The following is a 25807-nucleotide window of genomic DNA, read 5'->3' as shown; positions in this document are numbered from 1 at the left end:
ATGGTGAATTGTCACTCAAATGTAATATTTTCAGAAGTGGATTTTATAGGCTACATGTATTAAATGTCATTGTTTTGGAAAGAAAAGCAATATTTTTGTCCATTAAATTAACATCAAATTGATCAGAAATACAGTAGAGACATTGTTCATGTTGTAAATGTCTATTGTAGCTGGAAATGGCAGATTTTTTTATGGAATATCTACATAGGCGTACAGAGGCCCACTATCAGCAACCATCACTCCAATGTCACGTTGTGTTAGCTAATCCAAGTTTATAATTTTAAAAGGCTAATTATTAATTGGAAAATCCTTTTGCAATTATGTTAGCACAGCTGAAAACTGTACAACCAGCCTTTTTTAGACTAGTTGAGTACATGGAGCATCAGCATTTGTGGGTTCGATTACAGGTTCAAAATGGCCAGAAACAAAAAACGTTCTTCTGAAACTCGTCAGTCTATTCGTCAGTTCTGAGTAATGAAGGCTATTCCACGCGAGAGATTGCCAAGAAACTGAAGATCTGGTACAATGCTGTGTACTACTCCCTTCACAGAACAGTGCAAACTGGCTCTAACCAGAATAGAGAGAGGAGTGGAAGAGCAAGAGGACAAGTACATTACAGTGTCTAGTTTGAGAAACAGACGCCTCACAAGTACTCAACTGGCAGGTTCATTAAATAGTACCCACAAAACACCAGTCTCAATGTCAACAGTGAAGAGGCGACTCCTGGATGCTGGCCTCTTGTCCTCGTGCTCAGTTGTGCACTGGGGCCTCCCACTCCCACAGGATCGGTGAACAGAAATGCAAGGGTTCATCAACAGAAAAATCTGTCTAAAACTTTACACATACACTGCTGCCATCTAGTGGCCAAAATCTAAATTGTGCCTAACCTGGAATAGTACATTATGGCCTTTCTCTTGCATTTCAAAGATGATGGTACAATTTTTTTTCTTTGTATTGTCTTTTACCAGATCTGATGAGTTATATTCTCCAAGATTAATTTCATATTTCCACAAACTTAAAAGTGTTTCCTTACAAATGTTATCAAGAATATGTGTATATTTGCTTCAGGTCCTGAGCTACAGATTTGGGTATGTAATAGGTGAAATTTAAATTAGACTAGTATGATTTCAAAAGGCTCTCATTCTCTCTCCGGAGAGACAAACTGGCATAGTTAGCCTAGGACCCCTTGAAAAAGCCTTGGTGCACCTAAACAATGGTTCCCCAGGAGCAGGGAAGCGTGGCCCTGGAACTAATGTTGCCATTATGGTAATAGCTGGAATAACAGGACACTACCATTAACTGACCCTACCTCAGGATAGCGTTTAGAGTTGATTTTCCTTCTTGGGGAAGCTAAGCATTTTGCCCGTTAGGGCGGGTTAAGATGACAAGCCAGGAGACAGTGGAAGGCATCTGCCCACTCATAATCACCATAATAGCCTACACCCTGCTGCTTGGGGCAAATAGAATGGTATTTGAAGAGCTGTTTTTCAAGTAGGGGAGACAGGAGCATTTGAGTCCCTTGCCCCAGACACACGCCACGGGCACTTAGCCACAACCCCAGAGGATTTTTGTCATGAGCAACCCATTCATCATTGTTTGTGGATCAAAGATGGTATTCAAGAAACTTCTATTAACTTTCATTAGTTGTTGGACATATATGGTTATCTAAATACCAACATTGAGTTTTTAATTGTGTGCTTTATACAGATTCCTATACTATATTGATCGTGTGATTTTTGTGTCAATTCCTAAACCTTTTGGAATGATGGTAAAAAATAGAATTGGGGGGAGTGGCTAGGCACAAATTGTGCCTATTGCAAGAACTTAACTCTGTTGATGAACTTTGTCAGGCAAACAATACCAGACTACTTCCTGAAAGGGGTTTCCAGACAGACAATAGCCTAAGGAATGACTTAAGACTCTTCCAAGAATCCTCCATATTGATCCAGGCTTTTGGGCAACTCTACCTATCTTAATGTTGCAACAACACAGCAACAATGTCAATACTTGGCCTATTTACGTAACACCGAATGACCTTACCTCTTTATTAGTTGTACCCCTCTCCAGTCCTCCTGTATCGTATTGGTGAGATATGGCTGAGAAACACTCTGTTTGAATGAGGCTAAATAGAGTCAAATAGAATATTGTATGTGATTTTTTTTTAAATCATATCATATGAGACAAATGTTTGAGATATGACATTACCCAGCGACTGTAAGAATTTCACCAAACCAATAGAGCGAGGGTTGAAAAGAAAGTCAAACATTTTTACAAGTGAACTATTCCTTTAAGATGAATCTAACCCACTAATCAGCTCAGAGAAATGTCTGTGGGTGGATGTTGGTAGTGTTTGGTGAGAGGAATGTCTGTGGGTGGATGTTGGTAGTGTTTGGTGAGAGGAATGTCTGTGGGTGGATGTTGGTAGTGTTTGGTGAGAGGAATGTGCAGTGTGGTGTTAGGTTAATGGGAGCCAGAGTGAACCACAAAGGAACTGGCATGTCCTAGTGGAAGAACCCCTTCATCCCATGACGAAATCAACAGGGCCACTGGATTAGGTCAAGTTGAACTTTTATGAAAAGACAACAATGGGGGGCGATATGACTCGAGAGGGGAGATTTGAGAGCGGAGACTCAAGGGGGGAGACACGAGGGAGGAGACTCTAGGGGGGAGACTCGAGAAGGGAGACTCAAGAGGGGAACAAATAAAACCATCCCGGTGCCCCCGTGAAGAAATACCCTTATGAATAGCTGATGCTGAGGATGTCTTTGGGAATGTGAATGGCTGATATTGAGGATGTCTTTGGGAATGTGAATGGCTGATGTTGAGGATGTCTTTGGGAATGTGAATGGCTGATGTTGAGGATGTCTTTGGGAATGTGAATGGCTGATGTTGAGGATGTCTTTGGGAATGTGAATGGCTGATGTTGAGGATGTCTTTGGGAATGTGAATGGCTGATGTTGAGGATGTCTTTGGGAATGTGAATAGCTGATACTGAGGATGTCTTTGGGAATGTGAATGGCTGATGTTGAGGATGTCTTTGGGAATGTGAATAGCTGATACTGAGGATGTCTTTGGGAATGTGAATAGCTGATATTGAGGATGTCTTTGGGAATGTGAATGGCTGATGTTGAGGATGTCTTTGGGAATGTGAATGGCTGATGCTGCTGTAGAGAGAGAAGGATTTAACAGCATGAGGAGAGACAAGATCGTTGGTACATTGACACTTTTCTACGTCCCAAATGAGAACTTATTTACTTTATAGGGCACGTATTTTGACCAGAAGGTGTCCATATATAATTGGGACATCATTGTAAAGGACAGTGTATTTTCAATAACTTGTTAAATGAAGGAAATACATAAATAAATAAGGAAGTAAAAACCTCTTTATACATGTGATACAATATGTGATACAAAATGTGATACAATAAAATGTTATACCAGACATTTGATTAGGCTGTTATATTATGAAATCAGCGCCTGGGAAAGGGAGATAGAAATGTAATGAATAGAGCTGACATTGTTTCCTGATTCTACACGTCAGAGAGGCATGTTTGTTCCACATGACATATTTCTATCAGTGTGGTGTCCTGCTGAATACATTCATGCATCAATCAATACATGGTGGAAATATTCGAAGCCTTGTCCCTATTTAATACATTTTTTAAATTCAACCTTTATTTAACTAGGCAAGTCAGTTAAGAGCCAATACTTCTTTACAATGACGGCCTACCCCGGCCAAACCTGGACGACTCTGGGCCAATTGTGCGCCGCCATTTGGGACCCTCAATCACGGCCTGATGTGATACAGGGTCTATAGGCACTGTAGTGACTCCTCTTCTACTGAGATGCAGTGCCTTAGACCGTTGCACCACTCGGAAGCCTATGAGGAGACCTGAGGATATCTTTTCACCTTCAGTACATGGTGGTGAGACACTTTTCTTTCCTCCCCAATTTGGTGATGACGATCTTGTCTCATTGCTGCAACTCCACAATGGGCTTGGGAGAGGCGAAGGTCAAGTCATGAGTCCCCCGAAATATGACCCACCAAGCCACGATCCTTAACACCTGCCCGCTTAACCCTGAAGCCAGCCGCACCAATGTGTCAGAGGAAACACTGTTCAACTGATGACCGCTGTCAGCTTGCAGGCGCTAGAGTCGCTAGAGCGTGATGAGCCAAGTAAAGCCCCCCCCCCACCCGGCCAAACCTTCTGCTAACCTGGACAATGCTGGGCCGCCTTATGGGACACCCGGTCACGGCCGGTTGTGACACAGCCTGTGATGCAGTGCCTTAGACCGCTGTGGAACTCGGGAGGCCCTAGAGATACTTCTCTCTCTAAAAGTGTTGCTGCTATTACAGTGCCTTCGGATAAGTATTCATACCCCTTGACTTAATCCACATTGTGTTGTGTTAAAGCCTGAATTCAAAATGGATTAAACTGATTTTTTTCTCAACCAACTACACACAATACCACATAATGACAAAGTAAAAACATGTCGTTAGAATTGTTGTTGAGGTAAATCTAATTTTCATGAGTATTCCTTTGGTGGTGATTACAGCTTTGAGTCGTCTTGGGTATGTCTGTATCAGCTTTGCACATCTGGATTTGGGGATATTCTCCCATTCCTCCTTGAAGATTTTCTCAAGCTCTGCTAAAACCCCCTAGAGTCAATGTCCACGCCCACGTGGAAATCTCATTAGTAAAATCAAAAAATCCCCATCAAAATCCGTCAGTTTAAGCTCGAGATGTGTTTTTTGCAAGGTCTGCTTCTCAATCCTGACAATGTCGCCCTTCCGCATCTGCGGTGAAAGGTATCGGACCTAGAGCAGTGTTTGTAAGACCATGAGACATCCTGTAAATTGGTCTTCTCACGAAAACATCTGTAGCGTCAGAATGGTTTGGTGTACTATTATTTATTTATTTTTTATTTATTTTACCTTTATTTAACCAGGCAAGTCAGTTAAGAACAAATTCTTATTTTCAATGACAGCCTAGGAACATTGGGTTAACTGTCATGGAACTCATCTGAAGTTGGCACAGCCAATCTGCCAAGTTCTGTCTGTAGAGTCTGAACAGTTTGGGTTACACACTAAGATGACACCTCTGTGGAAAGGTGAGTTTCTCACCAACACGTACATGTCACTAGGATGCCCACAAGCCTCACAAGACCAGTTTGAAGGTCGCTTGGTACCAGTTTAAGTTAGATGGGGAGTGGCGATGAACAGCAATCTAGAAGTATTTCCACAGATTTTCAATGGGATTCAAGTCTGGGCTTTGGCTGGGCCACTCGAAGACTTTCACATTCTTGTTCTGAAGCCATTCCAGCGTTGCTTTGGATCATTGTCCTGTTGGTACGTGAATCTTTGCCCCAGTCTAAGGTCGATTGCTCTCTGAAGCAGGTTCTCATTAAGGATTTGTCTATAATTGGCTCCATTCATTGGTCCCTCTATCCTTACCAGTCTCCCAGTTCCTGCCGCTGAAAGCATTCCCATAGCATGATGCTGCCACCACCATGCTCCACAGTAGGGATGGTGTTAGATGGGTGATGAGCTGTGCCTGATTCTCCAGACATAGCTCTTTGGATTCAGGAAAAATAGTTAAATTGTTGTCTCATCAGACCACAGAATCTTTTGTCTTATGCTCTCAGAGTCTTTCATGTGCCTTTTTGCAAATTTTTGTCATCTGCCTTTATCTTAGGAATGGCCTCCGTCTGGCCACTCTCCCATAAAGCCCAGATTGGTGAAGTGCTGTAGAGACTGTTGTCCTTCTGGCAGGTTCTTCCATCTCAGCCAATGAACTCTGTAGTTATGTCAGAGTGGTCATTGGGTTCTTGGTCACCTCCCTGACAATGGGCACGGAGCAAATTTCAGGTCTGCTAAACTTGAACGTTGTGAAAATTCTGTGCAACTTCCAGCCCGCGTTTAATGTGAAAACTGATGCTGTACCCGCTTTAAGTTACAGTGGGGGTGGAAAGTATTTAGTCAGCCACCAATTGTGCAAGTTCTCCCACTTAAAAAGATGAAAGAGGCCTGTAATTTTCATCATAGGTCCACATCATCTATGACAGACAAAATGAGGGAAAAAAATCCAGAAAATCACATTGTAGGATTTTTAATGAATGTATTTGCAAATTATGGTGGAAAATAAGTATTATTATTATTATTATCAAATTCAATGGAGAAAATGCATCCCACAACATCTTAACATGGAAATAGCTGTTCTATCATTCAGCCTACAGTAGCTGCCAATGTGTGGTGTTCAATGTAAACCTACACTTTTGAAAAAATATGCAAGTCTTGACATTAACATGTTTATCAGACAAGGAAATGACTAAAAATGTTGTTGTGTTGTTTAATGCAAGAAACAACTTTAGAAAATAAAATGCATTATTATTCACATACCATTATTACAGAGAATCAGACAAATTATCCTATCATCTGCCTATTGACCACTTAGCTTATTAAAGCCTGTCTCAAAATACAACACTACTCCTTTAAGACAAAAACTATTTACCTGACTCGCTTTTCAAAGATGTTTAGAAATGTACACATTTTGTGCTCTTGTAGGAAGCAATCACTCCCCTATTGCTGACCACAAATGATCTATAACAGGGCTCACTAACTACTGTAGCAAAGGATATTAACTCAACGTGCACATGTTGCTACAAGCAGCTCTCGCTTTGATCTCAAAACAAGCGCATCTACTCACTACCGCTCATGCTGTAAGCACAGTCCAGTTCAAAGTAAATGGCACTGATCCATATATGGCAATGGTATATTTGCATACAGGTCTACTGCAGCTCTAATTGTTTATGCCGCACCAGTCTGTGTAGAATACGGGCTGAGTCGTGCATGTCAATGCAATAGAATCATACTCCGATGCATTCAGCCTAAACAAAATCTCTTGCAAAGAAATTGGATACACCTGAGCTCAATTTGGAGTGTCATAGCAAAGGGGTGTGGATACTTATGTAAGTGAAAAATCTATAAACATGTTTTCACTTTGTCATTATCGGGTATTGTGTGTAGATGGGTGAGAAAATAAATCTATTTAATACATTTTGAATTCAGGCTGTAACACAACACAATGTGGAATAAGCCAAGGGGTATGAATACTTTCTGAAAGCACTCCATATCCTCGATCCTTGCTGTGGAAGCCAACACAGCACAGTCTCTGAAAAAGCAGCTGTGCTTGATGGGACCGGAGCCAACTCAACCTGCAGGACAGATTGTATCTGCACTGTACCACTCACACGGTGACGGACGCCCACACACACTGAAGCAGGCATCCCATCATTTTTCTTCTTCTCAGTGGTTAGTTTTTAAGGTACATCCATCTACTACCGGGCCGGACACCCCTTTGCCTCCAGAACAGACAGAATTTTTGGAGGGCATGGAAACGTTGCTCACTTGGTATCAAGTGACCTGATGTGTGCCGGGTAAACATTCCCCACACCATTACACCACTGCCAGAAGCCTGTACCGTTAACACCAGGCTGAGGGCAAATCCTGACTCTGCCATCAGTCAACCATGCTCAAAGTTGCATAGGTCACTTGTTTTGTCCATTCTAATGTTTAATTGAACAGCAACTGAATGCTTCAATGCTTCAACCTAGCTAATGCTTCAACCTAGCTAATGCTTCAACCTAGCTAATGCATCAACCTAGCTAATGCATCAACCTAGCTAATGCTTCAACCTAGCTAATGCATCAACCTAGCTAATGCATCAACCTAGCTAGTGCTTCAAACTAGCTAATGCTTCAACCTAGCTAATGCTTCAACCTAGCTAATGCATCAACCTAGCTAATGCATCAACCTAGCTAATGCATCAACCTAGCTAATGCTTCAACCTAGCTAGTGCTTCAACCTAGCTAATGCATCAACCTAGCTAATGCATCAACCTAGCTAATGCTTCAACCTAGCTAATGCATCAACCTAGCTAATGCTTCAACCTAGCTAATGCTTCAACCTAGCTAGTGCTTCAAACTAGCTAATGCTTCAACCTAGCTAATGCTTCAACCTAGCTAATGCTTCAACCTAGCTAATGCTTCAACCTAGCTAATTTCCGATTCATACGAAATTCTTTGACTATAGAGGTAGCAAAACTGTACTTCAAATCTATGGTACTCCACCACTTAACATACTGCTTGACTAGTTGGGCCTAAGCTTGCTGTACAACATGAAAAAAAAACATTCAGTCTGTCTACAAGCAGGCTCGCAAAGTGCTTGATAGGAAGTCCAATAGCCATCATTACTGTTACATCGTCAGAAAACATGAGCTGGAAAAATATTGTGCAAGATTCAAAATTCTAAATGGCCTGGCTCCCCCTCCATTCAGTACTTTTGTTAAACAGAAAATCCAAACATACTGTATGGCAGCAGATCCACAAGGTCTTCCATGAGATGTGACTGTATAGTTCCCTTAAGGAAAAGCACCTTTAGTCAATCTGCTTTCTCTGTGAGAGCGTGCCATGTCTGGAACACACTGCCATTAGACACACACAACTGCACCACCTATCACACCTTCACAAAAAAACATGAAGACATTGACAAAGGCCAATCAGACTTGTGAACTTGCTGTGTGTTGTCTCTTTCCATGTTATATGTTGTCTGTAGCTTGTGTGGAAACACTTTGTTGCTTTTATGTATTTTGTTTTGTTACCTTTGTGCTATTTCTCTGTCTGCATGCTATGTGTTGTTGTCCTATGTTGCTCTGTCTGCATGCTATGTGTTGCTTGTCCTATGTTGCTCTGTCTGCATGCTGTGTGTTGCTTGTCCTATGTTTCCCTGTCTGCATGCTATGTGTTGCTTGTCTTCTGTTGCTCTGTCTGCATGCTATGTGTTGCTTGTCCTATGTTTCTCTGTCTGCATGCTATGTGTTGCTTGTCCTATGGTTCTCTGTCTGCATGCTATGTGTTGCTTGTCCTATGTTGCTCTGCATGTGCTCACTGCTCATTGATTGTCTGTATTGTTATTGTAATTGTTTTTAATAACCTGCCCAGGGACTGCGGTTGAAAATTAGCCGGCTGGCTAAAACCGGTACTTTTACTGAAACGTTGATTCATGTGCACTGTCCCTGTAAAAATAAAAATAAACTCAAACTCAAACTCTGCCTGCTTTATACAGCAAGCCACAGCCACCTGACTCACTGTCTGTAGAAGTGAACAGGGTGTACATACATTTTCAGATGCATTTAGCATACTGTACAGTGCCAGTCAAACGTTTGGACACCTACTGCAGCAGAGGTAACATTGGGTCTTCCTTTACTGTGTTGGTCCTCATGAGAGACAGTTTCATCATACCACAGCAGAGGTAACTCTGGGTCTTCCTTTACTGTGGTGGTCCTCATGAGAGACAGTTTCATCATACCACAGCAGAGGTAACACTGGGTCTTTTGTCCTGTGGAGGTCCTCATGAGAGACAGTTTCATCAAAGTGCTTGATGGTTTTTGCGACGGCACTTGAAGAAACTTTCAAAGTTCTTGAAATTTTCCAGAATGACTGACCTTCATGTCTCAAAGTAATGATGGACTATCATTTCTCTGTGCTTATTTGAGATGTTCTTGTCATAATAAGGACTTGGTCTTTTACCAAATAGGGCTATCTTCTGTATACCACCCCTACCTTGTCACAACACAACTAATTGTCTCAAATGCATTAAGAAGGAAAGAGATTCCACAAATTAACTTTTAACAAGGCACACCTAATTGAAATGCATTCCAAGTGACTACCTCATGAAGCTGGTTGAGAGAATGCCAAGAGTGTGCAAAGCTGTTGTCAAGGCAAAGGGAGGCTACTTTGAAGAATCTCAAATATAAAATATACTTTGAAGTGTTTAACACTTTTTTGGTTACTACATGATTCCATATGTGTTATTCCATAGTTTTCATGTCTTCACTATTATTCTACAATGTGTATATAATAGTACAAATAAAGAAAAACCCTTAAATGAGTATGTGTCCAAACTTCTGACTGGTACTGTATATTGTGGTATATATACATTCGAAATACATTCCGTAAGATATGTTGGAATGTATTTAAAATGTATTAAATATTATTTATTTTGAAATACATTATTTTTATATATCTCACATCCATTTATATATCTCATATCCATTGTCCTTAATCTAAAAGTATATTTAATTATTTCAAAAAAATTATGGTATACACACACACACACTCCTCCCAGTAATCAGGAAACTGGGAGGCTCATTACACCAGATGAAGAAGCTTTCCTTCTTCTCCTTCTGACCAACTGCACCTCATCAGGCCTGGACACACACGCAAAAATGAAAAGAAACCACGAAAGCAAGAGAGAAAAAAGAAAGAATTTGAAATCCATCCAAAAGACATGAGGCATAAACATGGGTTTTTCATCAAGGGAGAGCTAACCAGGAGGAGATGGGCATGGCATGTGTTCGCTCCACACAATAGCCATGTAGCAGTGTATGGAGTCATTCATGGTTTTGTCATCAAGCATTGGAGCAGTGAGAGAAGAAGAGAGAGAAGAAGAGAGAGAGAGTCAAACTACAGAACAGTAGCCACAGGCTCTGGGATGCAGTAGAGTCTGACGGGCTGGCAGGCTTAATGATTGATTGACTGACTGACTGGCTGGCTGATTAGCTGACTGGCTGGCTGATTAGCTGACTGACTGGCTGGCTGATTAGCTGACTGACTGGCTGATTAGCTGACTGACTGACTGGCTGGCTGATTAGCTGACTGACTGGCTGATTAGCTGACTGACTGGCTGGCTGATTAGCTGACTGACTGACTGGCTGGCTGATTAGCTGACTGGCTGGCTGATTAGCTGACTGACTGACTGACTGGCTGGCTGATTAGCTGACTGACTGGCTGGCTGATTAGCTGACTGACTGACTGACTGGCTGGCTGATTAGCTGACTGACTGGCTGGCTGATTAGCTGACTGACTGGCTGGCTGATTAGGTGACTGGCTGGCTGGCTGGCTGATTAGCTGACTGACTGGCTGGCTGGCGGATTAGCTGACTGACTGACTGGCTGGCTGATTAGCTGACTGACCGACTGGCTGACTAGCTGATTAGCTGACTGGCTGGCTGATTAGCAGACTGACTGACTGGCTGATTAGCTGGCTGGCTGATTAGCTGACTGGCTGACTGGCTGATTACTGGCTGATTAGCAAGCTGGCTGGCTGATTGGCGGACTGACTGGCTGATTAGCTGACTGACTGGTTGGCTTACTGACTGCCTGGATCCTCGTGTGTGCATTGCATTGGACAGTTCCAAATAGAGAGGTACACAAAGAATGATTTTTGCTCGGTGGAAATTATACTTTTAATATTACATGTTTTACTTTTCCATTATTTATCTATAGTCTTTCTCTCTGCGTTGTTGGGAAGGAATATGGTGTAAGCATTTCACTGTTAGGCCACACCTGTTGTTCACTAAGTATGCGCCGAATACAATTTGATTTGATTTAAAGGAGACATGATATGGAGAGGCTCTTTTCCTTCAGCAGTGGAGGAGACATGAGGTGGAGGAGCGTGAGCTGCCAAACCCTAATCACAAACACAAACAAAGAAATAGGAGCCCGGAGGTCCATCATAAATGGCATCCCTTCTATAAATCAATGTCTGCGGTGTGTGTGAATGATCCTGCGATGGAATATCCAGGCAGGTAGATGACTTTGGCCAGGGTTCAGGCATACATGTCTGTCCGGATGGCAGTGGTAGGGCCGGGCCGGTGTCCCAAATTGAGCCCTCTTCCTTTTAAACTGCACTACTTTTGACTAATGAGCACTGTTCAAATAAAGGGAATAGGATGTAATTTGGGATGCATCCTGGGGGTTAGACCACACACGATTCACTGCACTGCCCCCTGGTGGGTCTAACAGTGACCACGTACGGGTCACACTGCAGGTGAGGCCATTGATGGGCAGAGGCTTAGCGGCAGTACAGTGGCACCCTCCATAGGTTACAGACAGGACTGTGTACAAGTCTTTTGTAGACAAGTCTTTGGGCGCGTCCCTCTTCCCAGGTGTTGCTGACGCATGCCAGATCTTACAATGAAATCTCTCCACCATATTTCCTGGTTGCTAAAATTCGAATAGTTTGTCTAATTTCAGTTTACGTGACAAAACAGGCAGTCATAGTGTAGAGAATCACTGTACCATCTGAACCGCTGTGAAATATATTTTCCATAACTACAAATATTGTATTTTTTGCTGTTTGAAGCTGGTGTACAAAACCAAAAGTAAAAGATGCAAAAATGAAACTTAAGAACTGAAAGCATAGAACTCTTAGACTTGCTTTCAATGAGACTGACTGATCTATAACTCACATTTCTATGTGAATTTGGTTGGTTCACCCCAAAAAAGTGACATATTGCAGCTTTAAGTATCATCTAACCACAGCATATGTTATAGCATTCTGTCAGTCGATGACACAGTCAATGACGTGGCATGCAACCATTGGGTGATGCATGCAACGTCTGAGCGACCTTACTCTGGTGGTCAGCCAGAAATTACAGCAATTGGATGAGGCTGCAGAAATGTAACCATTCTCAAATTCATGGACCTCAGAGCTTTGGATACAAAGTGTGAACATCCTGAATCTAAATTATAGTTTTAACCATGTTTTGAGGCTATGCATGGTTTGTTTACAATTACAATGTTTACTAACAAAGGAGTAAAATGAGCTTATATTTTGGGTGATGATGGGGTACGACAGATGAACTACACTAATGAGGCATCTATAAGTTATATTCTTCAAGAATCAATGGGTATATCATACATTTAAAAGTATAATAATGAATGTAGCAATTGCAGATTGGCCCTTTAAGGTACAATCTGCATTATGTACAGCTGTTTCAACTAAAGGGAAAATCTGGGATTGGTACATCTATTTTTTGGGACTTGTAAGTTAATTCTATATAGCCATAAATTCCTAAGGAATATAAATTCTAAATACCTCATGACATTAGAAGTCCAATAGTCTCAGATCATAACCCAAAGTATGTTGTGACCAAACGATGTATAGTTTCAAAACATGTTTATTACTTGAATGTTCATCTCATGGACTATCAGTCCTTGTATCCATAGCTCCAAATTAAAAGTGGTTACATTTGTCCCCATTCCTTCATAGCAAACCAAGTGGTAGGGTTGCTGATTGAATAACAAAATGGCCACAGGTGAATAATCAGTGGTAATTATAGAATTATTCTAACAATAGATTACGGAAAACTACTAGGTTGCCTTGTAACACTAAGTCGAAAGTCAAGCTATGATACTCTCTTGTTAAATGCAACCATATGTCCCATTGGCATGAGATCCATGGAAGGAGAGAAACGGTATGACAACTCTGGCAAAACGGCCCAAATATCGCACCCTAAAAGACTCTTCGTAGTCATATCACATAAGGCTTGTGCATTCATTGGAGTTTTGGTGAGTAACTGTTTGGCAATTCATATTTTCTCTACTAATGCGAAACAGACCTGTCAAATGACCAAAGAGGAACAAATTAATTAATCATGATTCGTATTTCAGCAAATCCTTCTCTCGGGAACAAAATGCGTCAGTTTGACGGTGACGCTTAACCAATAACAGAGACACGGAGAATAAATAAATACATCTTTGGGAAAATTGCAAACACGTTTTTCTGCTTTGGACAATTATTTTGTATATTAACAAATTTACTTTAATCTCAATTAAAAAGAAGTGCCTCTAGACAAATCTGGGTAGTGCCTCCACAAACCACCCAAACAGAACATGGTGCTGAGTAGAGAGAGTATCTGAGTGAGTGTCAGACAGTGCTTATAAGGCAGCTGCAACGGCACACAGAAACCATTCCAAGGCTGACTTTAAGAAGTAGACGAAAAATCTAGTAGGATGCCTTGGGGCGACTCGGGCGGCCCTCTCTCCTCGTCCCCCTAAACCCTGGATGAGCTATACATGAGTGCAATGTAATTTAACCAGATGCTTTCGAGCCAGAGCCTTCACACTGACACTTCCACAACCAACTCCCACTTCAACCTCGGCCTCAACTGGTGACGTCCGTTCGCAAAGATCAGAAGCTTGGGGAGCAAAGTGAGCTGTATCAGAGACAAACATGGGACGGGGGACGAGCTTCCCGGAGCCGACCCAGATAACATCCGTAAAGCTGTCCACGGGGACATGACGAAGCCCACCAATCCCCGGTCCTGAGGGGACAGACTAAGAGACAGGCTGATTGAAGACAGAGATGGGCTGATTGAAGGCACAGAGACTGACTGATTGAAGTGACAAGCCAACCCTAGAAGCTATCGCCTAGGTGCATGTGGCCAGGGTCTGATTAAAATCGATATGTGCTTTGTAATGGAGGGAGAACAGACCCAACATAGGGACAGAGAAAGAGGTAAAGACAGAGAGAGAGAGAGAGACAGAGAGAGGGAGACAGAGAAAGAGGGAGAGCAGGGTGGGTGAGGGAGAGCAGGGTGGGTGATGGAGAGCAGGGTGGGTGAGGGAGAGCAGGGTGGGTGAGGGAGAGCAGGGTGGGGTGAGGGAGAGCAGGGTGGGTGAGGGAGAGGTGGGGTGGGTGAGGGAGAGGAGGGGGGGTGAGGGAGAACAGGGTGGGTGAGGGAGAGGAGGGGGTGAGGGAGAACAGGGTGGGTGATGGAGATCAGGGTGGGTGATGTAGAGTAGGTGGGTGAGGGAGGGAGAGCAGGGTGGGTGAGGGAGAGTAGGTGGGTGATGTAGAGTAGGTGGGTGAGGGAGAGCAGGGTGGGTGAGGGAGAGTAGGTGGGTGAGGGAGAGCACGGTGGGTGAGGGAGAGCAGGGTGGGTGATGGAGAGCAGGGGGTGAGGGAGAGCAGGAGGGTGAGGGAGAGAAGGGTGGGTGAGGGAGAGGAGGGGGGGTGAGGGAGAGCAGGGTGGTTGAGGGAGAGGTGGGGGTGAGGGAGAGCAGGGTGGGTGAGGGAGAGCAGGGGGTGAGGGAGAGCAGGGTGGGTGAGGGAGAGCAGGGTGGGTGAGGGAGAGGAGGGGGGTGAGGGAGAGCAGGGGGTGAGGGAGAGGAGGGGGTGAGGGAGAACAGGGTGGGTGAGGGAGAGCAGGGTGGGTGAGGGAGAACAGGGTGGGTGAGGGAGAGCAGGGTGGGTGAGGGAGAGCAGGGTGGGTGAGGGAGAGCAGGGTGGGTGAGGGAGAGCAGGGGGGTGAGGGAGAACAGGATGGTTGAGGGAGAGCAGGATGGGTGAGGGAGAACAGGGTGGGTGAGGGAGAGCAGGGTGGGTGAGGGGAGCTTTTGTTGGAGTTAGAGGTTGATTGAGGTGACTAGCTAACCCTAGAAGCTATCCTCTTGGTGCATGTGGCCAGGGTCTGATTCAAATCAATATATGGCAAATAATGGAGCCCATCACATATCATTACATGGAAAATTACAGAAATGTGAACCCTTAAACTGCTTCCAGTCAACCCGAATCGTGTTCACAGCTGAAACAGGGGCGGACAAGAACCAGAAATTGGCATTTCCAACACACCGGCTGTGTTTTCCTATTGGCCTACTTTATAAGCCAAGTTAGATGGGCCCAATGGGCTGAAAATGTACCAGCCAATCTGGCATTTGCACAAAATGCCAGATGGCCAGTCCGGCCCTGACCTGAAAAACTCAGGGAGTGAATAATTTCCATTGGCTATTAATTGTTCTGTGTGTCACCCCCGATTTGTGATGGATGAGGTTGATAATCATCTTCCAAGCATATAATTTTGTGTTTCTGTTTCGTGTAATGAACAGTACTCGGTGGATCGTTGATGTTATGTTTGAGATCTGAATTATTGAAATAGTGATTGAAATAGTGATAACCGGGAGTGTTCTTGTTTTCTTGGTTCTAGCTGTGCTTGTGTCAGGGAGCAAGCTATGGGAGGTACCCACAGCCCCCTTAGGATTTTCCTCCAACCATACAACCAGCCTGGAATGGGAGCCACAGTGTCAGTATCGCCACTTGCAGGATGGCGTCAGAATCACAGCCGACATTCCCCCAAAACTGGAGGGCAACTGGGTGTCAACCAGGCAAGTTCTCTGCATTTTTCAAAAAAACGCTCTGAATATTCACTTTTTTCTAAAATATCAGGTTCAGACAATGTTGGGGAAGCTACTCTGAAAATATAGTTTATCAAGCTACCAATTCCTTCACACTGGAAGAAGTTAAGCTAAACTTAAGCTACCCTTAAGAAAAATATAATCTACTTAACTAAAGTTACCTTAAAAAAGTAGTTCACTACATCCAAACTACTTGGTGATACATTATCATATCTAAATCAGAAATGTCATAGACTTACGGAAGTCCAGACAGGAAATGAATATAAAAATCCTGCTTTATGTCGAGATCACAACTTATTTTTCTCATGATCACGATTATGGGATGATACATTTCATGCTAACATCATGCTAGTTGGAGTTCATTTACCTTGAGCTAAGAGTTGGTGGGCATTTAAGTCCTGAACAATGGCTGACAGGCAACCCTGTCTCCCACCTGTGTGCCACCCACAAGACCACTTGGCTAGTCTTGAGAGTGAGCGAGCTAGATAGTTAGCTAGGTCTTGTTAGCTTGTTATCTATGCTTGTTGTTAACTTGCATAACTGGTATGTGTATAATTGTAAGGGACGCTTAAAATGTTTTATGGATAATATTTAAATGTACAGAGTGGATGAGCTCCATTCCTGACAGGCTGATCAGATTCAATAGCAGCCTCAGAGGCCGATAAGCCAGTATGCTGCCTTGTAGGCCGTATGTAAGGCACCTTGCAGACAGCCTGCAAGGCAGCATCCATGCCTCTGAGGCTGCTATTGAATCTGATCAGCCTGTCAGGAATGGAGCTCATTCACTCTGTACACTTAAATATATACATTTAAATATATACATTAAAATTATACACATACCAGTTATGCAAGCTAACAAAAGCATAGATAACAAGCTAGCTAGCTACAGTAGTCAGCTAGCTAACAACACTACCTAGCTAACCTGCTAGCTCACAAGACTAGCCAAGTTAGCTGCGTTGTTCCTTGCATGCGATTGGCTGTGGTTTTGGGGGCAGCACAGAGCCTGGGACACAGGGCGCCCTAACAAATTAATGGATAATGCATGCTACTTTTGATTATCGTTTGATAACGAGAAAATGATTTTGTTATCTCGACAAAACATCTCATGAGATAGACAAGTCGTGATCTCAACATAATGAGGGAACTATTTTTTTTATTATTCATATGTCCTCTCTGGACTTCCATATAAACTACAAATTGCAAGAACACATCACTCTGGAGACAGATGGTATTAACAGAAGGTGTAATTAGGCATATTAAATACAAAACATTTGTTTCAAGTGAGAATTAGGCAGGTCTGATGCTGAAAAAGAAAGGATATTCTTTCCTACGTCACCCATATTTTCTCTTCTTTTTGCAAAAACAGTAGTGTGTAGTGCCAGTAGTTAGCTACACCGCTACATGGTAAAACAGTAGTGTGTAGTTCCAGTAGTTAGCTACACCGCTACATGGTAAAACAGTAGTGTGTAGTGCCAGTAGTTAGCAACACCGCTACATGGTAAAACAGTAGTGTGTAGTGCCAGTAGTTAGCAACACCGCTACATGGTAAAACAGTAGTGTGTAGTGCCAGTAGTTAGCAACACCGCTACATGGTAAAACAGTAGTGTGTAGTTCCAGTGGTTAGCTACACCGCTACATGGTAAAACAGTAGTGTGTAGTGCCAGTAGTTAACTACACCGCTACATGGTAAAACAGTAGTGTGTAGTGCCAGTAGTTAGCTACACCGCTACATGGTAAAACAGTAGTCTGTAGTGCCAGTAGTTAACTACACCGCTACATGGTAAAACAGTAGTGTGTAGTTTCAGTGGTTATCTACACCGCTACATGGTAAAACAGTAATGTGTAGTGCCAGTAGTTAGCTACACCGCAACATGGTAAAACAGTAGTGTGTAGTGCCAGTAGTTAGCTACACCGCTACATGGTAAAACAGTAATGTGTAGTGCCAGTAGTTAACTACACCGCTACATGGTAAAACAGTAGTGTTTAGTTCCAGTAGTTATCTACACCGCTACATGGTAAAACAGTAATGTGTAGTGCCAGTAGTTAACTACACCGCAACATGGTAAAACAGTAATGTGTAGTTTCAGTAGTTAACTACACCGCAACATGGTAAAACAGTAATGTGTAGTTTCAGTAGTTAACTACACCGCAACATGGTAAAAAAGTAATGTGTGGTTTCAGTAGTTAACTACACCGCTACATGGTAAAACAGTAATGTGTAGTGCCAGTAGTTAACTACACCGCAACATGGTAAAACAGTAATGTGTAGTTCCAGTAGTTAACTACACCACTACATGGTAAAACAGTAATGTGTAGTTCCAGTAGTTAACTACACTGCTACATGGTAAAACAGTAGTCTTTAGTTTCAGTAGTTATCTACACCACTACATGGTAAAACAGTAATGTGTAGTGCCAGTAGTTAACTACACCGCTACATGGTAAAACAGTAATGTGTAGTTTCAGTAGTTAACTACACCGCAACATGGTAAAACAGTAATGTGTAGTTTCAGTAGTTAACAACACCGCTACATGGTAAAAAGTAGTCTGTAGTTTCAGTAGTTAACTACACCGCTACATGGTAAAACAGTAATGTGTAGTGCCAGTAGTTAACTACACCGCAACATGGTAAAACAGTAATGTGTAGTTCCAGTAGTTAACTACACCACTACATGGTAAAACAGTAATGTGTAGTTCCAGTAGTTAACTACACTGCTACATGGTAAAACAGTAGTCTGTAGTGGCAGTAGTTAACTACACCGCTACATGGTAAAACAGTAGTGAGTAGTGCCAGTAGTTAGCTACACCGCTACATGGTAAAACAGTAATGTGTAGTGCCAGTAGTTAGCTACACCGCTACATGGTAAAACAGTAGTGTGTAGTGCCAGTAGTTAACTACACCGCTACATGGTAAAACAGTAGTCTGTAGTGCCAGTAGTTAGCTACACCGCTACATGGTGAAACAGTAGTGAGTAGTGCCAGTAGTTAGCTACACCGCTACATGGTAAAACAGTAGTGTGTAGTGCCAGTAGTTAGCTACACCGCTACATGGTAAAACAGTAGTGTGTAGTGCCAGTAGTTAACTACACCGCTACATGGTAAAACAGTAGTCTGTAGTGCCAGTAGTTAACTACACCGCTACATGGTAAAACAGTAGTGTGTAGTGCCAGTAGTTAGCTACACCGCTACATGGTAAAACAGTAGTGTGTAGTGCCAGTAGTTAGCTACACCGCTACATGGTAAAACAGTAATGTGTAGTTTCAGTGGTTAGCTACACGGCTACATGGTAAAACAGTAGTGTGTAGTTTCAGTGGTTAGCAACACCGCTACATGGTAAAACAGTAGTGTGTAGTTCCAGTATTTAGCTACACCGCTACATGGTAAAACAGTAGTGTGTAGTTCCAGTAGTTAGCTACACCTCTACATGGTAAAACAGTAATGTGTAGTTCCAGTAGTTATCTAAACCACTACATGGTAAAACAGTAATTAACTACTGAAAACACTATCTAGAGTTGAATTTAGTTCAAGTACCACCAAGCTACTGCAAAATTTTAAATTACTAGTAGTTCACTACTCCCCAACACTGGCTTCAAGTCATGTAACATGTCCTGGTTAACCAAATGTAATGATAAATAGGGAAGCTCTTCTTTAGGCTTTCTTTGGATTTGTGAAGGTGCTGCTCGGTCTTGGTTTCCTCCCTGGTGATTCAGACATCATTGTTTGCGCAATAATTCCATATAGTGAATTGAGATATCAATCATGTATCCATCCATCTATCTTTTTAGTCATTCATTCATCCATCATTTTAGTGATTCATTCATCCATCCACCCAGCCATAATTGTATTCACCCATAAAGTACATCCATCGTTTCATTCAATAATTTTATTTCAATCTCTTCATCCTGTGTAGATGTGAAGTTCGGCCTGGTCCTGAGTTTCTGACCCGGTCCTACACCTTCTACCCGAGCCACCTGTTCAAGGCACTGCAGCACTATTACACTGACAGCGGGTGCGAGGAGCCCACCTACTCTCTGGTGGTACGGGGCAAGCTCCGTCTACGCCAGGCGTCCTGGATCACCCGGGGTGCCACCGAGACAGAGCACCACCTTCACAAAGTGGGCATCGTCATCCACAGCCATGGCGCCATGCACAGGCCGGCCGCCCGTCTACCCTCTGTGTGTGTGGGCCTCACCCTGGGCGGCATGGTGCCCGGGCACCTGTATGAGCTGTATAACGCCCAGGCAGGGAGGGCCTGTCTGGGTGCCCTGGGGTTCTCGATGATGGAACTGGGCTTGGTGAGAGTGGAGACCCAGCATAAGCCCCATGGAGGTCTGGTTCAGGAGCTCTTCTTTGGGGACGTGCACACAGACTGGACAAAGAGGACGTACTATCGACCAACGGGTTACCAGCAACCATTGCAGAACGCTATGGTGAAAATATGAACACTCCATTAAGATACTGTACAGTTAGGGGAGGGGGTGGTAGGGTTAGGGAATAATAATAAAGGAAAATATATTTATATATACTGTTTACAAAAAAAATATATGGGGAATTGGAAATGATGCAGACAATTACATTGATGGAATCTACAATCTATCTGTAATATTAAAGCTGATCACCCCCCCCCCCCCTCAAATACATTTTAAAAAAGTAACTATCCTGTACATGTGCAGTCGTGGCCAAACGTTTTGAGAATGACACAAATATTAATTTTCACAAAGTCTGCTGCCTCAGTTTGTATGGTGGAAATTTGCATATACTCCAGAATGTTATGAAGAGTGATCAGATGAATTGCAATTAATTGCAAAGTCCCTCTTTGCCATGCAAATGAACTGAATCCCCAAAATACAATTCCACTGAATTTCAGCCCTGCCACAAAAGGACCAGCTGACATCATGTCAGTGATTCTCTCGTTAACACAGGTGTGAGTGTTGACGAGGACAAGGCTGGAGATCACACTGTCATGCTGATTGAGTTCGAATAACAGACTGGAGGCTTCAAAAGGAGGGTGGTGCTTGGAATCATTGTTTTTCCTCTGTCAATCATGGTTACCTGCAAGGAAACACGTGCCATCATCATTGCTTTTCACAAAACGGGCTTCACAGGCAAGGATATTGCTGCCAGTAAGATTGCACCTAAATCAACCATTTATCGGATAATCAAGAACTTCAAGGAGAGCGGTTCAATTGTTGTGAAGAAGGCTTCAAGAAAGTCCAGCAAGTGCCAGGACCGTCTCCTAAAGTTGATTCAGCTGCGGGATCGGGGCACCACCAGTACAGAGCATGCTCAGGAATGGCAGTAGGCAGGTGTGAGTGCATCTGCACGCACAGTGAGGAGAAGACTTTTGGATTATGGCCTGGTGTCAAGACGGGCAGCAAAGAAGCTACTTTTCTCCAGGAATAAAAATTATGGACACACTGATATTCTGCACAAGGTACAGGGATTGGATTGCTGAGGACTGGGGTAAAGTCATTTTCTCTGATGAATCCCCTTTCTGATTGTTTGGGACATCCGGAAAAAAGCTTGTCCAGAGAAGACAAGGTGAGCGCTACCATCAGTCCTGTGTCATGCCAACACTAAAGCATCCTGAGACCATTCATGTGTGGGGTTGCTTCTCAGGGCTCACTCACAATTTTGCCGAAGAACACAGCCATGAATAAAGAATGGTACCAACACATCCTCCGAGAGCAACTTCTTCCAACCATCCAAGAACAGTTTGGTGCCTTTCCAGCATGATGGAGTACCTTGCCATAAGGCCAAAGTGATAACTAAGTGGCTCGGGGAACAAAACATCAATATTTTGGGTCCATGGCCAGGAAACTCCCCAGACCTTAATCCCATTGAGAACTTATGGTCAATCTTCAAGAGGCGGGTGGACAAACAAAACCCCACAAATTCTGACAAACTCCAAGCATTGATTATGCAAGAATGGGCTGCCATCAGTCAGGATGTGGCCCAGAAGTTTTTTGACAGCATGCCAGGGCGGATTACAGAGATCTTGAAAAAGAAGGGTCAACACTGAAAATATTGACTCTTTGCATCAATAAAAGCCTTTGGCACTTGTAATTATACTTCAGTATTCCATATTAACATCTGACAAAAATGTCTAAAGACACTGAAGCAGCAAACTTTGTGAAAATTAATATTTGTGTCATTCTCAAAACGTTTGGCCATGACTGTCCATCCATTCTTCATCTGATGCTGAATGCCTTCCATGGTGATAAACTAAATCAAGCATAAAACTGTGCCCCAATATCCAAACGAGCATACTATTTAGTATGTCTGGTCAATACATGGCTTCATACTACAGTATTTAGTAGGTCTGGTCAATACGTGGCTTCATACTACAGTATTTAGTAGGTGTGGTCAATACATGGCTTCATATTAAGTAGCGTGCCATTTTGGATGACAGTTATATTGTATAATCCTAACCATTACTATTCCATATCTATTTCCACCAGCACCACATCCACCCCTGCCCGGCATGCGCCCTGGTCTTCCGGGCCTCAGAACAACGCCCCCCGGTGTTGCCCCATGTCTCTGCGTCGGCCCCTCCATCTCTGCACGGCCGCTGGGTGAGCCAACGCTGTGAAGCCCGGCCTGCCGTCCTCTTCCTCACCCGAGACTTCACCTTCCGCCCAGATGAGCACTCCTGGGAAGGCTTCTACCACCACTACTCGGACCCCTCCTGCAGCCAGCCGACCTTCACCCTGCAGGCCTCGGGCCACTATGCTCAGGGAGACCCCTCGGCCAAAGTGGCGGGAGGCACTGAGTTTGTCTTCAAGGTGACCCGGGTCAGTGTCACCATCCTTGAGGGGGCCACGGCCAGGGTGCTCAACGAGACCCGGCCAGGAAGCTGCGGGAAGGTGGGGGGCTGGGAGGTGGGGGTGGAGCAAGACGTGACCCCCACGGATGGGTGTACCGTCTTGGGAATCAAGCTGCCACACAAGGAGTACGAGCTGTTCAAGACGGAGATGGACTATCGTCGGCGCCCTCTGCTGTTCATAGGGGAGAGGCCGACGGATGGCTCCAGCCCCGACCGTCCCCAGAAGAGGCCCACGTCTTACCAGGCCCCCATGGTGCATTGTGGCGAGGAGGACACCTCCACGTCGTATCACCACACCAACCAGCTCAAGCTAGCAGCTAGTGGAGCCAATAACCTACCATGGCAACCAAGCTTTGTCCTAGTGCTGGTCTCTTTACTGTTGCTTTGGTACGATGGAGGAACTGTTCACAGTGTATGAGGAAGAACCATGTTCTCCTCCTCAATATCAAGATAACGGCAGACCAAATAAAAGATGGCTTTTCAGAAGAAAACGATTTGTAAAGGATGGTACTCTATGTTCAGCAACCTGAATAAGTCAATCATACAACAATGAATGGCATCAGCAGTGTTGATGCCCTTGACATTGTGTAAAAGGAAACTGACGAACATTCAACAAGTGTCAACAACTGTCATTTGAATGGTATTCCAGTGAACAATACGTACAAGAAAACTGTACATACACTGACTTTGTATACAAGTTACATATCTATCATATTATATACAGTATGTGTATCACTTTGTTTTCTTTTAAACCAGAGATGCCTTTTGGCAAATGCTTAAGGCCCATAAGAGCTCCTTTCTCTAAAGATGTATTTTCCCTTCAAATTACATAAGGCAGTATATTTTCGAACAAAACAAAGGACAATACCGACCAATAAATTCAATGCACAAGCAATCTAAATATGTGCTCAGACATCAAATGGACTTCAGATTGTGTAAATCAGGAACTGGATACCAAAGAGGAAACGCAAATGTGTGTCACATCAACAGGTCCTAATCTAATGTGTTCATTTTCGATTGGAGGAAACCCCCAGCTGACAAGTGCACTAATTGGACACAATCTATCCTACAAACCATACTTATTGTCATTGTTAAATTAATTGTTATATTAAAAGGGAAGATATGCTGCAATTATTGCATTGTCTGTGTGTTTTTATATGTTATGTACAGTCTGTCCTGCTTCTTTCTCATCTCTTGTATATCTTCACAAAATCTATCATCTTGATTTACTAACCAACTCCTTGAGAAATCATTTCTATCATTATTCTATCATTGGCTGTAAAATTAATAATGATTTTGACATGAATAATAATGAATCATAAGAATAATTAAGAATATTTAAGAACTGAGTGTGAAATACTCATCCTTAAGGCAAAATAGTCACTTCAGTACTAAGGTAAATGCGGGATTCTTCAATCTAACAGGCTTTCCAAACAATGGTCCAAGTTTGAAAGCCAAGATGCTGGACATGAGTGCTGCAATGTGAGAACCAACTGGCATATGGCTCACACATGAAGCATTGCTATCCAGCTCCAATTTTTGGAGCATAACTCCCTGAGTAAAACACAGAGTAATATCTGGTTGGATGCATGTTATAGCCAGCCTGTAACACAATGTACCCTACTCAGCAAAATTACAATTATTGCAATTTTGAAATATTGTAGATCATTTTTTAGCTAGAAGATAATTTGTAATAGACAGGAAACCTGGGTAACACTATAATAACTGTCATGAATTAACAATAAATCATGTATAAACAATTAAGTATTTCATTATTTGTAAACCTTTTTAAACAATTATAAGCATTACAAATGTATGATGACTTATACTGAACAAAAATATAAACACAACATGGAAAGTGTTGGTCTCTTGTTTCATGAGCTGAAATAAAACGTACCAGAAGTTGTCCATAGGCACAAAAAGTTTATTTCACTCAAATGTTGTGCACAAATTTGTTTAGATCCCTGTTAGTGAGTATTTATCCTTTGTCAAGAAAATCCATCTCTCTGACAGGCTCGACATACCAAGAAGCTGATTTAAAAAGCATGATCATTACACAGGTACACCTATAAAAGGCCACTCTAAAATGTGCAGTTTTGTCACACAACACAATGCCACAGATGTCTCAAGTTTTGAAGGGAGTGTGCAATTGGCATGCTGACTGCAGGAATGTCCATCAGAGCAGTTGCCAGAGAATTGAATATTCATCATTCAATTTGAGTGAATATGGCAGTATGCCCAACTGGCCTCAGAACCACAGACTCGTGTAGGCACTCCAGCCCAGGAACTCCACGTGCGGCTTCTTCACCTGCACGCCAGCGATCTGGTCAGCATGTTACAGTGATGATTATCATTTTGGATTGGTAGTTGACCATTTCTATTATTTTTAAGTCTGCATTGGCGTAATAAAATAGGAAAAGACTGAGGTTGTTCTGTGAAAGAACGGACGAAAGATTGAAGCTGGGCTTCGGTGGTGCAGTCATAAAAAGCCCAAGAGGAGAAGATCCATATGAGTCACTTTCAAAGGCAACATACTGTTCAGATTAACTCCTCTCATAATAGTGATGGTGGCTGCTAGACCCATGAGGTCATCGTTCGGGTTTGAGCAAGTGTACTCCAGGCTTGGATTGAAAATCTAACGAAAAACCAAGAGGGAGAAAAAAAAAGACGGAAAATGACTGGCATTTATCAGAACACTAATGTGCAGGATTGTCATTTAATGGACTCTAAAGCCTCCTAAATCCATGTTCCACAACTGGGCCAATAACAACACATTGATCCACCATGGTTATGTTCCAGGATGGCTAGGAGGAGGGCAGTGATGACTGAGGAAGGCTGGGGAACGACCGCTTTTTATAGTCTGTTTGCGGTTTCTGTTGCGCGCCATAAAAGCTGAGCGTCAGGCAAGGGCGAATTACAGGGTAACCTGTTTGCAATCAAGCCAGTG

At 43.1% G+C, this 25807-nt stretch overlaps 1 protein-coding gene across 1 annotated transcript in view; it reads left to right on the top strand.

Moving 5' to 3' along the window:
• The window catches only part of apcdd1l (adenomatosis polyposis coli down-regulated 1-like), a 25576-nt gene extending 880 nt beyond the window's left edge, over window positions 1-24696 (top strand). The window contains exons 2-4 of the mRNA XM_064967547.1: window positions 15830-16007; window positions 19945-20464; window positions 22496-24696. Coding sequence (XP_064823619.1) covers window positions 15830-16007; window positions 19945-20464; window positions 22496-23278 — 1481 coding nt within the window. The 3' untranslated portion in view covers window positions 23279-24696. The remainder of the gene's footprint in view (window positions 1-15829; window positions 16008-19944; window positions 20465-22495) is intronic.
• Window positions 24697-25807: the final 1111 nt, after the last annotated feature.

Source organism: Oncorhynchus masou, chromosome 6, assembly GCF_036934945.1.
Source record: "Oncorhynchus masou masou isolate Uvic2021 chromosome 6, UVic_Omas_1.1, whole genome shotgun sequence".
Classification (NCBI taxonomy): domain Eukaryota; kingdom Metazoa; phylum Chordata; class Actinopteri; order Salmoniformes; family Salmonidae; genus Oncorhynchus; species Oncorhynchus masou.
Note: the sequence above shows the minus strand (reverse complement) of the source record. Positions and strands in the feature narration are given on the sequence as shown.